This window comes from Sarcophilus harrisii, chromosome 3 (genome assembly GCF_902635505.1).
Source record: "Sarcophilus harrisii chromosome 3, mSarHar1.11, whole genome shotgun sequence".
Lineage (NCBI taxonomy): Eukaryota > Metazoa > Chordata > Mammalia > Dasyuromorphia > Dasyuridae > Sarcophilus > Sarcophilus harrisii.
Genome location: NC_045428.1, coordinates 448,425,683 through 448,447,945, shown reverse-complemented (window position 1 = coordinate 448,447,945; position 22,263 = coordinate 448,425,683). Strand labels below are relative to the sequence as shown.

Genomic DNA, 22,263 nt, shown 5'->3' with positions numbered 1-22,263 from the left:
ATTAAGTATCTACTACATACCATGAAATACACATGTACTACAAAGTGTACCATGAAGATACAAAAACCAAAAACTCCCCAATTTATGCCCTTAAGAAGTTTACATTCTATTAAGGGAAAACAATATGTACATGGAAAATTCAAGGCCAAGTAGTTACGCGAGTAATTTGTAAGGAGAAAGCATAAATTTATTATGAAGGACAGATTGTTACCAACAGAACAGGGATTTCAGAGACCACAATGGAAGGAGAGGGTACAGCAGAATAAGCTTGACATGGATAAATATAGAAGAAAGTTCTAAGGAGCTTCTTTATTTTTTTTTTTCTTTATTTTCTTTATTTTTTATCAGGAAATCCTGATTTCCTCTACCTTATCTCCTTCCCCATGAATTGAGGCACACAGCAAACGCAGTCCATAATAGGCCAGTTCTGGTATGTATTTTGCTTTGTCAATGTTTCTAAACAAAAAAGAAGTAACATTAGCTAATAGATACGATTATAGAATTAACATAAAGATTCATCTCCTACCCTACAAATCATGTTTAAACTAATTAATAATATATGTTAACCAGTATAGAGACCAAAAAATTACCACATGGTATTTCAAAATGCAGAGACTTAAAGGCTTACCTGGCTTCTAAAGCCTGAAATCCATGAAGAACTGGTTCAAAACTGGTTAATCCAACTAAAATCTAAAAAAAAGATACCCCCCCCCCAAAAAAAAAAAAATTTAATGTGTGACAGTTTACCTTGGCCAACATGTTTAAAAGCCAGATTAATGAAGGATGATTTACTCATGCCTCCTGGTTCTTTCACTTACCTGTATACAATTCTGCACACACTGTGGCTTTTCTTTCAGGGGGAATTTGGGCAAAAGTCTTAAAAAATTCTTCAAAAGAAAGAAGATGGCACCTCGAATTTGACAAAGATCACGTACAGAAAAATTTATATCATCCTCATCATCCTCTTCTTCTAAGATTTCATCCATCTAGAATAAGAAACAAAAGGGTCATCATTCTTTACCTAGGTCAACTACTTTATCCCAATGGACTGACAAGAAAAATATAATAAAGAAAGGACAGTAATTGAGGCATTTCATTATTAAAAGTTCCTATGTTTTTAAGGATTTTTTTAAAATAACATTTTTTGTTAACTGTATTTGACAAACTATTTGTTATAAGTATATCAATATTCAAAGAAGAAGATAGTATGTGAATTCATGACTATTATACTTTGATCTTTTAATGTTAGTTTTATAGGTGTCCTGACTGTCTGTGTCTCCCTCTGTGCCTTCTTATATAGTTTCTTTCTTCAGGAAGGAGTTTTGTTTTATTTTTTAAAACTTGGATGATCCTCCTGCAGTTTTGGATGGTATTCTGGGAACCTCTCTGGTCCTGACCTATTGTACCTGGGATCCTGCCATTAGTTTTCACTTTCAGTGGGTTCTGTGCCCAGAGTATTGGCAAGTTTCAGACCTGTTTACAAATAGTATTGCTTTCTTCAAAACCCTCAGGGATGGTTCAGGTCATTGTGCTGCAAACTTTCAGAACCATTATGAACTGATTTCTACATTCCCAATATGAGCTTTGCAAGTGACCATCTCCCTACGTGGGATCAGAAGGTTTGATGGTATGCAAGGGTTCCTGGGCCTTCCTTGTTGGAACATTCAGACCTTCTTTCTCCTTTACAGTATTGTACACAGGGCAAACGCCCACAAGATGGCCAGAAAAAGCAATACAAGGACACTCCCAAAGTATGTCTTAAGAAGTTTGGAATCAATTGTATGAAACAGAAGTCACTGGTACAGGACCCTCCCTCCACATGATGTGCCCTCATCAAAGATCTTGTGCTCTATGAGCAAAGCAGAATTGGATTAGCTCAAAAGAAATGCGAGATGCACAAAATTAGAGAATCCACCCCAAACAATGTTCATAGGGACTATCTGTGTCCGACCTGAGGCAGAGCATTCTGAGATCATATTGATCTGATGGTTTCTGGTGAACTCTGGAAGAATTACAGCTTTTGTGACTGGACCCCTTCCTTGATGCCTAATGACCTGGACTGTAAAGATATTTATGAGTATAACTTTTGGATTTCCTTATTAGTCAGTCTGGAGTTCTTTTTAAAAATCCTATTATACTTGTAATGACGCTAAGCTGTTCTGTTCCTCTTCATTCACTCTGTCTTACCCAAAAGTAAGTTATTTAGCATTTTGATGCCATTTAAGGTCAACATTAATTCATTCAATCAAAATACAACCATTTATTAAGTGCCTGCTATATACCAGGACCTATTCTAGGTACTACACATACAAATATAAAGAATAAAAATATATACTACCTTTGTTTTCACTATCCATCATAAAAATACCTGAAACAATTGCCTTACTGATGGATAGTCTTGCTGACATTCTACCTTCCCCATCCATTTCTCATATCAAGGTGATAAAGCATATATTTTCAGTGACCCAAATACTAAGGCTGTCAGGCCTACTTAAATTTCAATAAAAACTTATTTGCTTAACCTGATTTAACTCTGACCCCATTTCTTTCAAATATTCACTATCATATGCTTAATATGAACAGTCTAGTATACGATCCTACTTTATATTTCTAAATAGAAACTGTCTTCTTTTAATTCTAATTTACTAACAGTGAGTTACAGGGAAATTAATTCTCCCAAATTAACAATGAATAAAAGCAGCATGACAAGTTTTCATATATTAACTTACTTCAAGCAAAAAGTAGGAAGCAGTGATAGTTGACCCAAGTCAATCAACAGAAAACCTAGTAACTCAGTATCAGAAATGCATGGAGAGACTATAATTGGATTTCTGAACTTCAGTCACAAAATAAATTGATTGCCTACTAAACATTTCAAACTGGATGTTTCATATAGTTAACATATTCAAACATATTCAAAACTAATTTTTTTCTCCCAAATCTACACATCTTCCAAATTTCTTTATACTTTTATTATTCTTCCAGTCTTTTAGGTTCATAATCTCAGTCTTATTCTCAACTCCTCATTCTCCTTCATTCCACATATCTGCCATTTCTACCTAAATGATCCTTCACATATGACCTCCTTCTCTACACATACCAGGTTGGTTCCAGCCTATATCACCTCTTGCCTAAATTACTGCAATGGAATCCCAATTGATTCAATACAAACTATACATTGCTGCCAAAATTATTTTCCTTAATCATGGATCTGACTATCTCTCTGTACTATTCATGTTCCACTATTCACTGTAACTACTATTGCTGCCAATATTTCTTCTATGATCAAATATAAACTTTGGCATTTAAAAGTCTCTATACCTGGTCCTAGTTTCTCTCTCCTGCCTCATTACTCATTACTCCCCTTCTTACTTTACAATATAGCTAAACCAGCCTTCTTTTGGAATCTCACATACTACACTCCTCCTGACTGTGTGCCTTTACAATGGTGATCCCTATCACTAGAATGTTCTTCTTTATTTATACCTCATAGAATCCATCATTTCCTCCAAGACTCAATTCTAGTACCCCCTTCAACATGAAACCTTTTTGTATTTCATCATCTGTTTTCTAAACTACCTTCTATTAGAATACCTTCTAAGTAGGTCTTTATATATTTATATATGTACATACCATGTCCCAAAGAAAATTCAAGAATACTTGAGAATAAGCATTCATTGTATTTGTATTCCCAGCACCTACCACAGTGTTTGAAAAAAAAAAAAAAGCCTTAATAAAAATTTGTTAATTGTTAGTCTGGTGACAATGATGAGAATGGATAGTTAGAAGGATGGGGACAATAGTAGAACTCTCCCGACCCATCTAAACATCTCCACATAGAATTTCTCATAACCCTGGTGACAATGTCAATAAAAATCATCTTCTGTATCATCTCCGATATACAAATCAGTAGATTCTATTTTTAGAAGTTGTAAAAAAAATGTACAATGTTTTGTTCAGTTGGACTTTTTCAATGATTATTTTTTACTATTCAATTTGACAAGCATTTATTAAACATTTATTTAAGAAACATTGTGCTAGACAGTGGAATGTATGGGAAAAAAAAAAAGTCATCATCCTCAAAAAACTCACATAATAGGTATGCAAGTAAATACCCTTACTAAGTGATCTGAAATTGTAAGATTTTATATGGTGATTATAAAACTTCTCATGGAACTATAAGCTTAAAAAAACCAAAAACCAAAACAAAACAAAATACTATAATTACTAACATCTTTTAAAATTATTCTCTTCTTACCTCAAAGTCCTCTTTCCTGGGTGGTTTTCCTCTCTTTCTATTTCCTCTTGAATCAGCTTGAGAATTCTTGGGATGTTCTTTTTTTCTTTTCCTACTCAAATTAGATTCTTGAGGCCAGCTCTTTTTCAGAATCTGAAGACATTTGTCAAACATCACTGGATGGAACACTTGATTAGCTATGCTACCTGTTCATAAAGAGTAAAGCAAGTTAGGATTTAATTAATCTTGACATATATCCAAATATATCACAAATGAACAAAAAACCCATAAAATTCCACTTAGTTTTAAATAGACAAGAAAATTGTGCATAGTAGCGAGAGAGAGAGAAATATATATAGAGAGAAAGAGAGAGTTAGCTTCAGAAGCAACTAGACCTGATTTCAAGTTATACTTATGACCCATACTACTTGTATGAATCTGAACAAGCATCAAACTCTCAGTAAGTATACTACCAACTTTTTAAATTGAAACTCACAATGAAAATACTGACTTACAATGATAACGGATTACTTATCAATGGAGTCCCATGACCAGTTCCTATCCCTATCCTTTATTTTAATAAATTGAGATGTTTTTTCTTGTGCAACCAAATAACTATAAATATGTATACGCATATTGAATCTAACATGTATTTCAACATATTTAACATGTATTGGACTATCTGCCAGATAGGGGAGAGGTTGGGGGAAAGAAGGGGAAAATTTGCAACAAAAGGTTATGCAAGGATCAATGTTGGAAAAATTACGCATGCATACACCTTTGTAAATAAAAAGCTTTAATAAAAGTAAATAAATTGAGAAAAAAATCAGAGACCAAGGAAGAAAACCTTCACATTTGGTTATACATAGGCTCTAAATTAATTTATCATCTGACCTGAGGGATCCTATTAAGGGATTTTTTCCAAAAGCTTGAAACTGTTCCCTCCAAAGTTACCAATGGTCTCTTAGCAGACAAATTTAATGGACATGTACCATTTCTCATTGTCCTTGACCTCTCTGTAGCCTTCTCATCACCTTTCAGATACACCTTCCTTTAAGTAGGGAAATCTCATCTTCTTTGGAACCCTCTTAATTCTACAAGTCATCTTACTTTTAATGCCTCTCTTCTCTTTATTATTTCCTATTTGTCCTATATTTGTTTATTTGTACATATTTGTTGACTTGGTATCTCTCCCATTAGATTTTAAATTCTTATAAGGCATGTCTTCTACCTTTTTGAATCTGTAGTCCTTAGCCCAGTGTCTGACACATAGCAGGCAATTATCAAATGTTTATTGACTCTCAGTCAAAAAGCTGAAGTGCTTCATGACTTCCAACCCCAACACTCCATTGAAACTACTCTTAAGTCTTAAGTTAAATCCATGAAGGACTTACTATGAAAATTCCCATCTATACCCAGAGAAATAACTAATTGTATCTGAATATGGACTGAGGAATATGTTCTCTCTCTTTTTTTACTTTATTTTTCTTGAGGATTTTCTTTTAGGGGAGAGATTTATGTTTTCTTTCACAACATGACTTTTATGGAATTGTTTTGAATGATTTCATATGTTTTCTTAATAGGGGATTGGGGATAAGAGAGAAAATCTAGAATTCAAAGTTTTAAAAGCTAATTTAAAAAATTGTTTTAAATATAACTGGGAAAATAAAAATATTAAATTAAGTCATAAGTTATGTACTTATTTACAAACTTAGGAACTATTTATTTTTCAAGTCCTTATCTATATTTGATCCTATTAAATAATATGGCACTTTTGACCATGCCCTTCCTTCTACAGATTACTCTCTCTCCTTCTTTGAATTTAGAACTTTATTGTTGTTGTTGTTTTAGTCATTTTTATTCATATCTAATTGTTCCTGACCATTTTTGGGGTGTTCCTGGCAAAGATACTGGAGTAGTTTGTTATTTCCTTTTCTTTTAACAGATGAGGAGATGAAACAAACAGGGTTAAGTGACTTGCCTTAGGTCAAGTATTAGAGGCCAGATTTGGACACAGGAAGTCTTCCTTATTTCAGGCCCAGTGGGTTATCAACTGTGCCACATGGCCACACTAATTCAGAACTACCATACTTTTAAAAATTCATCTTTGTACCTTTCTAACTATTTCTTGGCTAGCCCCTAATCTTCTTTATAACCAGCAGTTTATGTGATTATTCCCCAAATGACTGTCTTTGGCTTCTCTTCCTCTTCTTTGATAATCTGTCACCCTCATAGCTTCAATAACAAATTCTACACAGATGATTTCTACCCTCTATCTCTCTTTGGGCCTCAGCCATTCTCCAAAAGCCTACAGGACACATCTTCATCTGCATATCTCATTGTTAGCTCAACTTCTACATAACTGAAATCAAGCTCATTAGTTTTCTTCCTAAATATTCTATTCCTTTTTTACTTCAATTTCTGTCCATAGTTCTACCATGTACTACTAAAATCTTTCATGTTAAAAGCATTGATGTTATCTTTGATTTTTTTTCTTCTTCCTCTTATATCCAGTTATTGAGAGAAATGATTCATTTGGACTCCTACTGTATTCCAATCACTATTAATCAGTTTGATATGACTCCAAAAGGGTAGTAATTACAAGTTCTGCTTATTAGGCCCACAGGCCACTGTGAACAGAAGATTGTAAGTTCACTTGCTTAATCATAGAAACCTAACTAGAAGCCTTCTACCCCTTTTCCTTGTTATGGTGACCAAGCCCAGCCTGAAGGAGGTTACTAATGGAAAGTCCTGTTTTTGTGTCTACAAATCACTCTCTCTTATCCAACACCAGCAGGTAACCATGGTCAATGAAAATGCCCCATGCTTTGCCCAGCCAAGATACCCTTGCTGACATGCCATTTCTAGCTGTTGCATGATTTTTTGACCTTTGAATTAAAATCTATCAACCAATTATGTAGCCCTCTAGAGTATTCAAGTATCAAACATCAAACACAGTGCTACAGGTATGAAAATTTCTTGAGTAACTGCTTGTATAAATGATTTCTTTTGTTTTTCCATTTCAAGAGATCCAGATTCAGAAGTCTTAATTTTTGCCAAACATAATGGAACATACATGTCACAGCTGCTGGGGTGGCTTGGAGATAGCAGATATCTTAAATTTAGGAGTTCTGAACTTCAGTGAGCCAAATGAGATGTCCTCACTAAATTGAGCATCAATACAACAGGTGTTGTTGTTGAGAGAACTGGGTTTGAAATAAAGAAAACTCATCTTCTTGAAAGCTAGCCTCAGGCACATACTAGTTATGTTACCCTGGGCAAGTCACTGTCTCAGTTTCTTCATCTGTAAGATAGTGGTGCTGTTCTTTGTTCTCAAAGAGGACCAATATTACATCACTGTTGAAGATCAACTAAGGCTGATCAAACCTTCAGAAGGTTTTCTGAATTCAGAAGGTACTACCACAGGTCAGGCACAAATAATGCACATAAGTATTTGGAATGGAAATGTGTCTAAATTTGCACATCTCACATTTCTTTTGAGCTATTATAATTCTGCTTTGTTCAAAGTCACCCATGTCACAAAATCAATTTCAAATTTCTTCAGAGCTTCATATATAAAATGAACTAGAGAAGAAAATGGCAAATTACTCCAGTATCTTCGCCATGAAAATCCCAAACAGGCTCAGAAAGAATCCAGAAACAAACAAAAAGACGAAACAGCAACAGTACCAAAGTGAGCTCCCAGGAGTAAGGGACACCTGGTTGGCTAAGGAGGGGCCCACGATGTCAAAACTCCCATATTAGTGAGCTGCCCCTGTAGTTCCAGCCTAGGTAAGAGGAAAGGAAAGGGGAGAGAGAGAGAGAGAGAGAGGGAGGGAGGGAGGGAGAGAAAGAAGGAAGGGAGGAGGAAAGGAAGGAAATTCTTTATTTTTAAATGAGGAAACAAGGAACACTTGGGTTGTAAGAAAAAAAAATGCAGAAAAACAAAGTGGTAGATATGATTCACTTACCTGGAATTTCAAGCAATAAAAAGTAAAGCCCAGCAGCATGCAGACCATATTCTCGATTTTGAATTGTGGCATTTTTCTTATGGACAATTTCAACAAAGTGATAAAAAAGGGCTATAAGTGCATTATGAGAAATATTATTCTCCTTAAAGATGGTCCAAATACTCTTTAAAAAAAAAAGAAAAGAAAAAAAAAGAAGTTAAAGAGTTGGAGACATTTTTTTTTTTTTAATTTCACATGAATTATATCTTTTGGGAAATTTGCTACTTTACAGAATTAGGAACTAGCCAATCTAGTACCCTCTTTTATAATCAGCAAATTATTAGCAAATAACTAAAACTATTATCCTTATACAAGGTTTATTTCTCATCCTAGTTACTGACTTGGAAAATCCTAACCACTTCAATATACCAGTAGAAAAGAGAGGTAAAAAACTCCACAAAGTAATTATTTCTACCATTTTGTCCACCTGATGGCCGGGAAGTTATCAAAGTGAACCCCCTGAATGAAATCTGAGATAGAAGAATTCTACCTGGACTTTCTTGCTCCCTTACAGAAGTAAAGTAAATAGTAGTTAACTGAGTTGGCATAATTTTTTTGTTTTGTTTTTTATATAATTTTAAAAAGCTTTTTAAAAGTTTTATATATAAATCAAATTTTCAAAGATATCTAAACAGCATTTCTAATTGATCTACAATGTGCAATGGTTCATAACACAAGTTTCTCTGCCTTGTTTCTTTCTTTCTTTTTTTTTTTTTTGGGGGGGGGGGGAGCTGAAGCAATTGGAGTTCAAATCTGGTCTCAGATGTTTAATACTTGCCCAGGGTCACACAGCTAGGAATTATTAAACATCTGAGACCAGATTTGAACGCAGGTCCTCCTGACTTCAGGGCTGGTGCTCAATCCACTGCACCACCTACCTGTACCTGCCTTGTTTATCTCATGTGCTTCCTTGAGTAATCAATAATATCAAAAACAGCACTTAGGAACACTTGAATAACTTGATAATTTTGTTTTTTTAACAAGTCTTTGTGCAAAGGAGTCAATAATGAAGATAATCATTTATCTATTTAGGGAGCTGAATTTTCTTAAAGTGAAGCAAACAAAAATGTTTTACCATTTAAATTTATTTTCCTTGAAAATTTCCCTAAATTGGTTTTTTATTGCTAACCAAGATACCTGCATAACTTACATTTCTTTCAGAATAGTAGGTACTGAAATTGAATCATACATGGTTTCCCTTGTTACCCATCTTTGAGTCCAAACCTCTGGCAATAAGTAAAATTCCAGGAAGCTAAGAAAAGGAATTCCATATTCAAGTCTTAGAAAATGTCTTAAGGTTGACCAACAGAAGACAGAAACTCCAAAATCCTTCCTCTGCATTTAATGAATGTAACTCCTTTAGTTTTTTTTTTTTTTTTTATTAATGATGGAAGCTACTGAAGGTTCTCCATGAATTTTATTGTACTTTGTTTGAACATTTGCAATCTTATTTTTTTTTTTCTCCAACCATTAAAATAAAATTATACTGGACCAATTATGCATTTCATATTTTCTTATTTTGTTTGCAGCTTTGAACTAGATAAACATCAGTTGTGAATCTGGCTTCAAAAAATTCCTTGGATATCTGAAGTGCATATTCTTTATAAGTTGGCCCTAACAGGAGTTATCATTATTTGATGTGGACAGTCAGAAAGGCTATTTTCCTCCATAGTTTTCTGAAAGAATGGCTGTCATTTTTTCAACTGATCCCAGAACAGCTTGGTGAATGATAACTTCTAATATGAGTAAGGTTAAAAGTGATGGGTAGTTGGGAATCAAGCTGAATAGTAACACACTGGTGTCACTTCCCAGTGTCATCTTCGATTTTTATTATCAATTTTAGGCCCATAAAATGCCTTATCTCCTGGGTTTAATTTCCATGGCTCTCCAAATTCCCGCAAGCTGTTTGGAAGTTGCTTTTTAAGTTGGTCCCATATTTCAATTTCTCCTAGGAAATTTTCAGGCCATGTAGAAAGATTTAATTGAAAGAAAAACCCAAATACTGTATAAATTGATTATTAAAAACTTTAAGCATCTCTTCATTTCTTTTTCAATTTGATCCATCATGCAGAAGATGTAAGCATCATCCTGCTGGAATTGTCTGACACATTAAATCACTCAAAGTTCCAAACAGCTCATTCCAATAAAGAATTCCAAAATCAGTTAGTCTAATAGGCATTTCTCTCTAGAAACACAGATGATTATTTGTAAACATTGTATAGTACCCTGGTCAGTTCATAGGTTTTAAGTGCAAACATCTTCTCAACATCAAAAGAAAACATGTTTTCCTATACTGCTGCCAATGACTTGACTATTTCCCAGAATTTCCAATTGCAAACATTAGGAGACACCACTTCTGTAAAATTATGCAAATGATATTCCTCTCTTTTAAAGTCTAAAGTGTATTATAGATAAACGCTTCTCTTGAAAGAGAAAAAAAAAAGCTTCCTGGGCTCAGATCATGAAAAAAGTTCTCATTCTTTTCCAATTTTCCTATGACCACTGGAACTTTTCCCAAGTTTTCATCATATTAACAGGAAAGGATCTTCTATAGATCCCTTTGCAAAGTCTCCGTATCAGCTTTTCCTTCCCAATAGGTTGAGAAATTCTTAAATATTTTTATGGTTTTAATTTTTCCAGCATGTCTTATAAACGTCTTTAAAGGTTAAACAATGGACCACACCTATATACTATGGTAATTGGGGTGCCAAGGTTCTCATTTAGGATTCAACATATAAATTTATTATGTTAAAACCTGTCCATAAGAATTTCTTTGATGATTTCTAATCTTTCAAAAAGTTGCTTCTCTTTTATGATAATATTTTGCACATGTTCTCTAATGTTGGAAATTCTGTACTGGATACTCTTCTGTCTTCAACAAACATATAATAAAATTCTTTTTCAATGTGTAGGCTACAACACAAGCATCCTTCATAATTTCCATAGCTTCTCCAAGAAAATGTGCATTGGAATGCCAGTACACAGTCTGAGCTTCCTCATTATTAGATCTAAGTAATTTTTTTTTTTGGCTTAGGCAACTGGGGTTAAGTGACTTGCCCAGGGTCACACAGATAGCAAGTGTTAAGTGTCTGAGACCAGATTTGAACTCAAGTCCTCCTGACTTCAGGACTGGTGCTCTATCCACTGCGCCACCTAGCTGCCCCTCTAAGTAACTCAATTTGGAATCTTTTTCCAATGAATAATCCAAATTCTACAATTCACTATTTACTTTGGTTATTACTGTGTTATCACTCAGTCCTTGATTAATACCAGTAGCCACTTCATACGGTGTTATTTTCCAAGACTCCTCTTCAACTATTTTTTTTATCAATCAGCATTATTTTGATCAATTTGCTTTTGTTTGCTACTCTATGGACAAGCAAGATATTATGCTCTCTTAAATGTTTTAAAAAGCATCAATCTACCTCCTATGAATTCTGGTCCTATACTCCTTTTTATTTTTGTTTTGTGGTAGAAGGAAGCTCCAGGGGCTTCAGGGGGCTGCTCAGACCTTGGGCTGAGCTCAACATCCAGACTGTGGGTAGGTGGTGGAGCCATTCTCTGTCCTTAAGCTGCTGGTTAGGGATGAGGTTGAAACTGCTCCTCCTTCAGACATGCAACAGGATATCCTGCTCCTGCAGAGCATGAGGCCTCATGATCCTCCCCCTCCCTTTCACTGTCACCCTCAGGGGGCTGGGATAAGCAGGGAGTGTGAGTATGGCCAAGTACAAAAGCCAAACCACTGGGTTGCAGTGACTGTCATAAACTACCTTGGAGATCCTCTAATAGGAACTACTTATTCTTATCAGATTTTGTCCAAAAGGATGCAAAATGTCCTCTGAGATTATCCAATTTTCATGGTCTGCTTTATTCTGTTTTGCTTTGTTTTTTTCCTTTTCCTTACTTTCCCTTCCTTATATAACCCTTGCCTCATTCTGCCATTGTCCTTTGAGAAGGCCTATAGACTGCATCACCCCAATTCTAAGCAAATGCCCAAATACAGGCCCCTGCATGATTTGGAGGCTGCTCAAGCCTGAATTCTTTCAGAGATGACACTGCAACCTGCATGGTACTCCATCTTTGATATACCCCAACATTTCTGACACCCAGTGAGGGGCAAAAGTTTTTGATTCTGTCCCTCTCTAAATCAAGCATGGGTATCTATATCTGGACATTAATCTAGAGCAAGGAGTGACACTTCCACGGGTTTCCTCCCCAACGGAGAAGGGCCAGATTTAAACTTTTTAAAATGACATACATGCAATGTTAGAAATAATCTTTAGGGATTCTTAACTTGGGATGTATGAATGTATTTTTAAAATATTTTGATAACCATATTTGGAAATAATTGTTTCCTCTGCAATCCCATGTATTTTATCTTATTCATTTTTTAATTTTTAATAGTATTTTATTTTTCCAAATACACACAAAGATAGTTTTCAACATTCACCTTTGCAAAACCTGTGTTCCCAAATTTTTCTCCCTTTCCCTCTTCAAGATAGCAAGCAATCCGATATTTTCGGATATATAAGTTAAACATATGTAATTCTTCTAAACATATTTCCATATTCGCCAAGTTGAACAAAAAAGAAAATCTGATCAAAAAGGGAAAAAAACACATTATTTATTTTAAGAAACATTATTGTGAAAAGGAGTCCATAGCTTCACTAGACTGCCAAAGGGATCCATAACACAAAAAAGATTGGGAATCCCCAATCTAATTAAATCTTCATTTTATAATTGAGAAAACAATTCAAGAAAGATTACATTATCTGCTTCAAATGAGCTGAGATTATCACATACATCTTTTTAGTATTGTGTTCTTTTTACATTATTCTACTATTGTAGTCTGATAAATTGTTATTGTTTTGAGTTCTTTGAAGAGCTGAGCATTGTGCAAAAAAAAAAAAAAAAAAAAAAAAAAAGCACAGGGAAAGATGTAAAGTCTATATAAGATCAAATGACTTAACTCATAGACTTTATATGCTCTTTATACAATTCCTACAGTACTATTCATGTCTCACCAGAGGGTTACAATTTTAATGTAAGTTATTTTTATTTGAAACCTAAAAATGACCAGATGTTTTTTACCTCTGTGGTTCCATGTTCTTGAGTGGCAAAAGGAATAAGGTTCTCATAGAGTTCAGTGAATGCATATAGTCCATCTTCTGTAATCTGCGCTTCGATGTTAGGATCCAAAGGTTCAGTTTCCATGAAATCCAGTTCCCAAACTGTGTCCACCCATGCTGATGGCAAAATATTGTAAATGAAATTAATAAAGCTTTGGCAGAAAGAAAATATTAACATTCTTTGATCATATTCTATAAAATTTTTTAAAGCATTAGTCATGTTCTTTACTTACCGTTAAGGCATTGATTTACCACTATCACTTCCATATAAAGGAAACATATTATGTGAAAATACTTATTAAAATAAAAAATAAGGGAAATAATTATTTTAATGTCAATTGTTATACTGTTGTGAGAAAGTTATTTCCTCTCTCCTATCTGGAGAAGGCCACCAGAATTCTAGATTATGTGCTATATTCAAAAACACAAATAGCTATTTTCAAAACAAACAGTGTAAGTATTAATAGTTCTGTTTAAAACTTGGTAGGCAGTTTATTTTAACTGAGTCAGCAATACATGATGAATCTAGTAAAGTAAAAGAGGCCATAAAGGTTGCCACTGGTGTTCTTTGATAGAAGTCAGGTTAATGCAATACTTCATTGTTGCAAAGGTTACAACTTAGTGCTAGGAATCGAAAGTACTCAATTAATACTGAGTAAGCACTAATTAATCAATAGTTTTTAAGAATAACCACTGTTCACATTTATGGAGAAAAATTTGACATATATCAATCATGTGATGCTCACAATTATGGGAGATAAGTAGAAAAATTATTATCTACCTATTATAGATGAAGAAATTTAGTGTCAGAGAAGTAAAGTTGCTTGTCCAGCTTATCAGATGATAAGTAACAGAGCTGGTATTAAAATCCAGTGCAATTTCTATATGTTGACTCCTTTCGGGATGCCTATAAACAAGCCCAAGTCTCCTCCATCCTTTAAAAAGTTCTCATTAGACCCTATTATCATCTCAAAAAAATCACCCTATATCTTTAATTCCTTTTTCAGTCAAATACTTAAAAAAATTGATCAACACTTGTTGCCTGGACTTCTCTCATTCACATCTCAATCTCTTGAAACCTGACTTGTGACCTTATCTCTCCACTAAAATAACTCTCTCCAAAGTTATCACTGATCACATAACTACTAAATCTGTTAGCCTTTTCTCAAGCTTCACCCTTCTTGACCTCTCTGCAGCAGTTGACACTGCCTACCTCTCTATCCCTGTGGAGTTTTTCTAACACTGCTTTTTCTTGATTCTCCTATCTATTATACTACTTCTCAATCTCCATTAATAGATCATTATACCCATCACACTTCCTAAGATGGAATGAACACTCAATCTAAGTCCAGGCCTTCTTTGTCTACATTTAGTCTATTGGTGACATAATTAGCTGCTCTAAATTTAATTGTTATTTCATGACTTAGCCAATAGTGAATGTTCCATTGGCATCTGAAACTCAACGTGTCCAAATAAGAACTCATCCTCTTCTAAAGTTCCTTATTTCTGTATCAGAAACCACCACCCATTCCAGGAACCAAGGTTCTCAGACTCGGCTTTATCTTTGATTTTCATCTGTCCTTCACCCCACATATATAATAACATGCCAAATCATGCCATTTCTACCTCCATAACATCTCTAGAATCTAAAAGGTTAAGCTTTTCTTATCCCCTAGCCCCTTCCTCTTTTATAAATAGTAAGAAAGCATTTACAATAGAATTTTGTCTATTGTTAGGGATATTGTAAACCACAATTCCAAAATGACTTGGATTAGAGAGAGATTCAAAGTCATAACATAACTGCTATTCTTTGGTGCTCCTTCTCTTTAAACAGATGTACTGAGAATTTATTTAATCTAAATTAGTAATAATTATTTCTGACAGGCTTGTTCCTAAAACATGGAGTATAGTACTTTCTCCTACACTTCTCTCCATTCTCTATCACCCTGCAATTCAGGCCCTCATGACTTCTTGTCTGGACTACTTCATTTGCCATCAAATTTGTCTCCTTGCTTACTACAGTCTCTCCCCACTCTAAATTATCCTCCAACCTAAAGCACAAATGTGCCATATCATTTCTTTGATAAATAAATTTCAGGAGCTCCCTATCTTTAGGATTAAATATAATCTCCATTGTCTTTTGAAGCCCTTTACAAACTGATTCTAACTTACCTGCCTAGCCTTCTTACACATTTTACCCTAAGTACAACTCTAACATCAAATTATAGGGATCAGCCAGTCCAAAGCCTAGAGGCTAGAAAGGAGGTTTCACTAAAACTATTAAGCGTCAGTTTTTAAGAAAAATAAATATGATAGGAATGTGTATAGTGGAAGGTAGAATTTAGATACCAGAAAACTAGTGAGATTATTTTGTTTACCAAGATATAAAAGCAACTTTCTAATTCTTCAATTGTTCAATCTCTGCATATGGTTGGTTACCACATTAATTTTTATATAATGCTGTATCACATTACTATCCTGTGTAAGAACTTATTAAACTAAAAAGGATACAATACTAGTCTTGTCAATAACACTAGTCAGTTAAATATGGTTTTTATTTTACAAAAATAGCAAACTATTTGCCAAAAATCAAAATGACTAAAATAATAATTAAAAAAAAAAAAGGCTGGAAAAATATTTTCAAAGTAGATATTTAATAAAAGTCTCATGAAATCTAAGTAACTGACACAGTTAAAAAAGTAGTATTTATTTTTCAATGCATAAGCAGTCAAAAGATATGAATTGAATTTCTGAAAGCTAAAACAAGTTCATTCATTGTCTCATTTACAATAAGTACTTTCTGTGTATAAAACCACTGTGCTAGAGATTTGTAGAAATTTGAAGAACACATGCATCCAAAGTTTTGTGCATTACAAGAATTGCAAAACATATTACCATTTGGAAAAGACTCAGTCCCAATCTTACACCCTTAAAGACAGCATTTATTTGGTGAGGAGGGATTAATAATGGGACAAATAATTTGCAGACATATAAACAAAATATACAATATTATTACATGATAACTCGGAGAAGTCTAAAACAAAGGGTTTTTAATAAAAAATAAAGCTTTTTTAAGCATGTAAGGATTATAAATAAATCATAATCAATCACCTCAAAAATTGTTTAAACTTTTTAATAATCAAAGAAACAAAACAAAACAAAAAAAAACATTGCAGCTTATGCCCATAAAAATAATCAAAAACAGTTAATGGTAAAATTCAGTGTTGCTGGAAAAACATTTATAAGGTTGGCAAAACTGGAAGGTGATGCGAATTTTTTTTAGACAGCACCCTAGCAAAACACAGTAAAAATTATAAACTGATCATTTGTTTGACACAATAACCCCACAATTGGAACTATATCCTAAATATGATATTACTCAAATCTCAAATGATTTTTATGATCTCATTGATTCAAAAATGCTCACCAATGATATAAATCAAAACTCATTTTTGCTTTTCCAATCCTCTTTTCCAACTCATGTCTTCTCAAAAATATACCACAGAATGCTATTAAAAGATAGTAAGAGCAACATTTCCAAAAATATTTACAGGTGCTTTATTTTTAATAGCTAAAACCTCAGAAACAACCAAACTATGTATGTCCAAAAAATGATAAATGGCAGAATACTCTGGTATAACAATGTAATTGAGTATCACTACCTTCAAAAATTGTCACATGTGAGGAGTACAAGGGAATATGTAAAAGGGCATATAAATTTTACATAAAAATATAAAACAATATAAGTAAGGAACAGAATATAAAAATGAGTGTATAAAATTGCAGGGGCAGCTAGATGGTGCAGTGGATAGCACACCAGCCCTGAAGTCAGGAGGATCTGAGCTCAAATCTGACCTCAGATACTTAACACATCTTAGCTGTGTAACCGTGGGTAAGTCATTTAACCCCAACTGCCTCAGTTAAAAAAAAAAAAAAAAAAGTGTGTGTGTGTGTGTGTGTGTGTGTGTGTATAAAGCAATAATGCAAATCTTTACAAGGGCCAAGAAAAAAGATCAGGAATAAAAAACTAGAGGCAACAGAACATAATGAATAAAGTGACAGACTTAGATCTGGTTTCCTGGAATAAATTAAATATAATTATTAACTTCATTTACTAAGCTATGTAACTCATGAACAAGTCAATTATCTTTTTAATCTCAATTTCCTCATCTGTAAAATGGAATAATATTATCTGTAATACCCTACTTCACAGGATTATTATAAGTTTTAAATGATATAATCTATGTTAAACTCTTTATAAATCTTAAACATTATCTAAATGTCAGTTACTGCTAACATTTACGTTTTCCTTTTTTTATATAAATCCAGATCATATTATTTTACGGAGAATATATATAGAGTATATATATATATATAATATAGTGCATATGTTAATTATATATATATATATATATATATATATATATATATATAGAGAGAGAGAGAGAGAGAGAGAGAGAGAGAGAGAGAGAGAGAGAGAATAGTATTAAATTAGCAGCAGATGCAAAGATGCTCTGAGAAGTCCAGTTGTTCAAGCCTTCTGCATGTCCTCATGAGGAGATATTCCCTTCACAAACATAAATCATTACCTTTCTTTATCTTAAGTGACACTACAGAACATTGACATTTCTGCTACATACATAAAACCCAATGGAGGGTAGCTCACAAATTCTACTTGAAAAGAAATAAATGAGAAGGTTTCATTGTATATTCAAAGGCAACTCTGAATAGGATACTTGGTCCTACTCATATTGATCATTTGCAAAAAGAACCACCATCAAGTTAACTAACTGTATTTTATGTGTTTACATCCACTGCAGATAACTGGGACATAAGAAAATCAATCTCCATGATTCCATATCTTCCACATAAACTTTACACAACATAAAACACACACACACACACACACATACACACACACACTTTCTCCAAAAAGGGTCAGAAAGCAGAGGACTTGGCTGGCACTAAATAACATCATTTCCATTCCCACGTTATCTCCCAAATTAAAGAAACTAAACAGAAGGATCTAGTTACAACCTGGGAGTCACTCCAAAGGATCATAAGGACACACAGATTTGGAGCTAGAAAGCATCTTAGAGATTACCTAGTCCACAGTTTGTTAAACTTTGTTTTAAACCCAAGAAATTTTTCCACAATCCCATCTTGAATCTGAGCTGAGGTATTTCTGGCAACATTCAGTATATGCAGTGTAAAGTACGCATGTTGTATATTCAGAATCAAGGCAGCAGTGGAGTCCTGAGATGCAACACAGACAAGCACTGTCAGAAACACTTTGGATTTATCATAAGTCTGATTTTAAATCAATTTTTGGTCATTGTGCTCAGTAACTTTTTACCTGTTACCTAATTTTTCACAATCGTCACATTCAGTTGCATGATTCCATATGGGGTTTTGAAACAGTTTAAAAAGCTTTGACCTAGTCTCATCTCAAAGATGAGAAAACTGAGGCCAAGAGATGTTAAGTGACATGCCTAGTCACATAGGTAATGACACTGGCCTTCTGATTGTTCCAAGAAAGAGATACACCTTTGTAGTAGAAGCTGGATCCACTATACCAACCAGTTGTTTCTTATAACAAAGATTGGAAAGATAGGTTGGGACCAGGTGATAAAAGGCTTTAAAAGCCTAACAGAATTTCATCGAATCTCTAGTTTGCTTCAAAGTGCCATTTTCTACATTAAATTCTGCCACTTGCTCCCAAAGTGCTGGCTAGTGCCTCCCCTAAAAAAAACACAACCCTTTAATCTGTTCTGTGTATATTCAGTGCTAGGCACTGAGAGGAAAAGAATAGTAGGAGAGAAAAATACAAGTCTTTGACCTGGTAAATTTTCCTGTCTGGTCTAACGAAATAACACGCATGTACAGGGAGTCCCAAAATCTCAGGTAATTAGGTTTTAATGACTTGTCTTGTGTCACATAATTAGTATCTGAGTGCAGATTTGAACTCAGAAAGCTGGGTCTTCTTGACTGTAGGTCTAGTCACCTAACCATTTACTCTGCTTTCTATGTGCTAAGATCACACTCTGCTGAGGTAGACAAGCAAACAAATATATATATATATATTTGTTATATAAGTTACATACAAAATAAATAGGAAATAGTTAAAAGAGGCAAGGGCACTAGAGTTAAGTGGGGTTGGAAATGTGCAGTTTTAGGTGGCACTTAAAGACATCCAGTAAATAAGGGAAAACACTCCAAGAGCAGGTTGAGGGAAAATTCCTGCAGATGGGAGACGAAATGTCATTCAGATCCTGGATAGCTGGTAATATATAAGAAGCAATGTAGCATAGTGAAAAGAGTCAAGTGAAGATACAGAAGAGTAGCTTAAAGCTGTACTAAGGATTTGGGTGGGGGATAGCTAAGTGCCTCAGAAAGAATGCCCACCTAGAATCAGGAAGACCTGAGTTCATATGTGACTTCAGGCATTTCCAAGACCCTTAACACTGTTTGCCTCAGTTGCTTCATATGTAAAATAAACTGGAGAAGGAAATGGCAAAATACTACAGGATCTTTGCTGAGAAAAGCACAAATGGGATCACAAAGAATTGGAAAAGCCTTATATAAATATATATTATTTTATAAATATAAATAAATATTTATAAATAACATTTATTTATAATATATTTATTACAAAAGTTGATACTTATTATTATTAACAATAAAAAATATTAATAACTAAATATTATTAGTCCTGCTGACTAATTAGTAAAAGGCAGGATTCAACCTCAGGTCTTCTAATTCCAAATGCAGAGCTTCTTTCACTACACCAGCATCTTCCTGATTTTTAAATGTATTAAGATAAAAAAAAAGGCACTTATGCTGATTTTTTTCTTTTATTTTTTATCTTTTATTATTTATTTATCTTTTTTATCTATTTATTTTATTTATCTATTTCATCTTTTATTATATATTATCTTTTTCTCTTATTTCTTTAAACTTGTATGTTTTTCATGTTTTTCATAACTTCACAAGTCTAATTTATATCAAATTGCTTTACCTTCTCAAAGAGGAGAAAGGAAGGCAAAAAACGTGGAACTCAAATTTTTTTAGAAAGATTGTTAAAAGATTTACACGCAATTGGGAAATAGTTAACGAAATGAATAAAAATATATTATAAGTAAGCATACTAGTTTACATATGAGATAGTTCTCAGGGGGAGAGGAAAAGGATGCTGGCCAAAATTATGAAGTAGAGAAACATCAATAAAAAGGTATTTTTGTTAAAACCCCACCAAAAACAAGCAAAGGAGACAGACCCACGCTATAGCATACACTCTCAGCTGAGATTTATAATCATTCAAGTGCTCACTCAAACAAGACGGGAAACAATGCGGACGAGAACTACTATCCGGACAGTAAGATGGGAGCACCGCTGCACGTCATTGGTTCAAACCAGTCATTTCATTAGTACAGAGAACCGATGCAGATCAGCGACCGCGGGCAGCACTGAAATGTTAAAGGATTCACCCCGTCCCGTCCCTAAAACCGTCAGAGGCAGAGGCAGTTTTAGCTCCGGCCTTTCTGTCTCCAAGCCCGACCTTCGCGCTATCAGACTACGCTGCCTCTCCGCCACAACGCATTATCAAAGACAAGTTGGCGAGCGCGAAGGTGCCAAGGAAAGGCCTGAGGAGCAAGCCCACGAGCGGTCCGAGAGAGAGACGGAGAGCGAGCGAGGACGAAGAGCCTCGGGAAAGCCGGGAAGCGCAGGGCGCCACGGCGCGGACAAGGACGGACGGCGCTCGGGGCCCGGAGAGAGAATGCCCACGCAGGAGAGCTCCACAGAAGCTTCCCACCCCCACCCCCCCCTTCTCCTCAAAGACCGAGGCGGGCGGGAGGGCTAGCGAGGACGGCGGGGCTCCGCTCCTTTCTCCATCCGCCTCCCCGCCTCCTCCCGAGCCTGCCCCCGCTTTCTCTCTCTTTCCTCACCTAGGCTGAGACCCGAGGGGCACCAGCGCCCAAAGCAGGTCCCAAGACTCGGCCGCAGCGACATGGTCCACAAGAATCAGCAGTCTTCTGGTCTACTTTCAAAACTCGCTCCGCGCGCGCTCCGTTTCTTCCACATCCGCCAATCACGGCGCAAAGGCCCCTTCTCTCCAGCCAACCACAATCCCGAAGCCCCTTGCGCATTGGCCAATCCGCAATAGCTCGTGGCGCCCACGCACCGAATGGCGGCAGCCGGAAGTCCGCTCCGTAAGGAAGTAATTCTTAAGGTCAAATGATTCCCTTTCTAATTGTTTTTGAGCTGGGAAACAACAGATTCAGTGACAAACCGAAAATTTCCTTCCCCCTTTACTTGAGGATGAAAAAACCTCCGCGCCATCCCACGGAAAGGCAAATGGGAGTTGGTCACCTTTGGGGCAACGCGCGCCCCGGGGGCCCCCCTAGTCAGAGCGTAGGGAAGTATTGGGAGGGGTGTGAACTCCCCGAAGGAAAGGATAAAATGGAAAGCGCGATTCCGCGCCCCGCGAGGCAGCGCGCGTTCCGCCGGGCTGGTGATCCTCATGGAACGCCCCCCCAGTCTCCCGAGAACGGAGAGGCGGCCCCGTTCCGCTACGTTTGCGCAGCGAGCCCAGGGAGGGGACGAGAAGGGCGGAGGAGGGGCGGCGCGCATGCGCCCGGAGTCACGCGCGTATCCGGGGCCGGAGAGTGGCTCCCCTCACCCAGGACCCCCGCCCCCTCTGCCGCGTAGCCAGCGAAGCCCAGCGGTGCGTGCCCGGGGCGGAGGCTGGGGGCCGGCTCCTTGGGGGGCTTTGCAGGGAGTGCACCCCGCCGCGCCGGGCCCCCCGGCTCCGTGCTGCTCCGGGGGCTGCCGCGGGCTCGTCGGCTTGCGCTTGGGGCGTCGCATCCCCGCGCCCGGCTCGCCTCGC

The 22,263-nt window shown here is 35.9% G+C and overlaps 1 protein-coding gene and 1 pseudogene across 2 annotated transcripts in view; both read right to left on the bottom strand.

The window, feature by feature from the left end:
- Positions 1-21,894, bottom strand: part of NCAPD3 (non-SMC condensin II complex subunit D3) — a 97,052-nt gene extending 75,158 nt beyond the window's left edge. Inside the window, exons 1-7 of one of the 2 annotated variants that reach the window (XM_031960862.1) lie at positions 21,323-21,894; positions 13,339-13,493; positions 8,209-8,371; positions 4,259-4,443; positions 819-986; positions 629-690; positions 369-456 (exon numbers count right to left, since the gene is read on the bottom strand). In XM_031960862.1, coding sequence (XP_031816722.1) covers positions 369-456; positions 629-690; positions 819-986; positions 4,259-4,443; positions 8,209-8,371; positions 13,339-13,493; positions 21,323-21,386 — 885 coding nt within the window. In that variant the 5' untranslated portion in view covers positions 21,387-21,894. The remainder of the gene's footprint in view (positions 1-368; positions 457-628; positions 691-818; positions 987-4,258; positions 4,444-8,208; positions 8,372-13,338; positions 13,494-21,322) is intronic. The other variant, XM_031960861.1, reaches the window with a different exon arrangement.
- On the bottom strand, positions 9,089-11,805 carry LOC111719823 (annotated as a pseudogene).
- Positions 21,895-22,263: the final 369 nt, after the last annotated feature.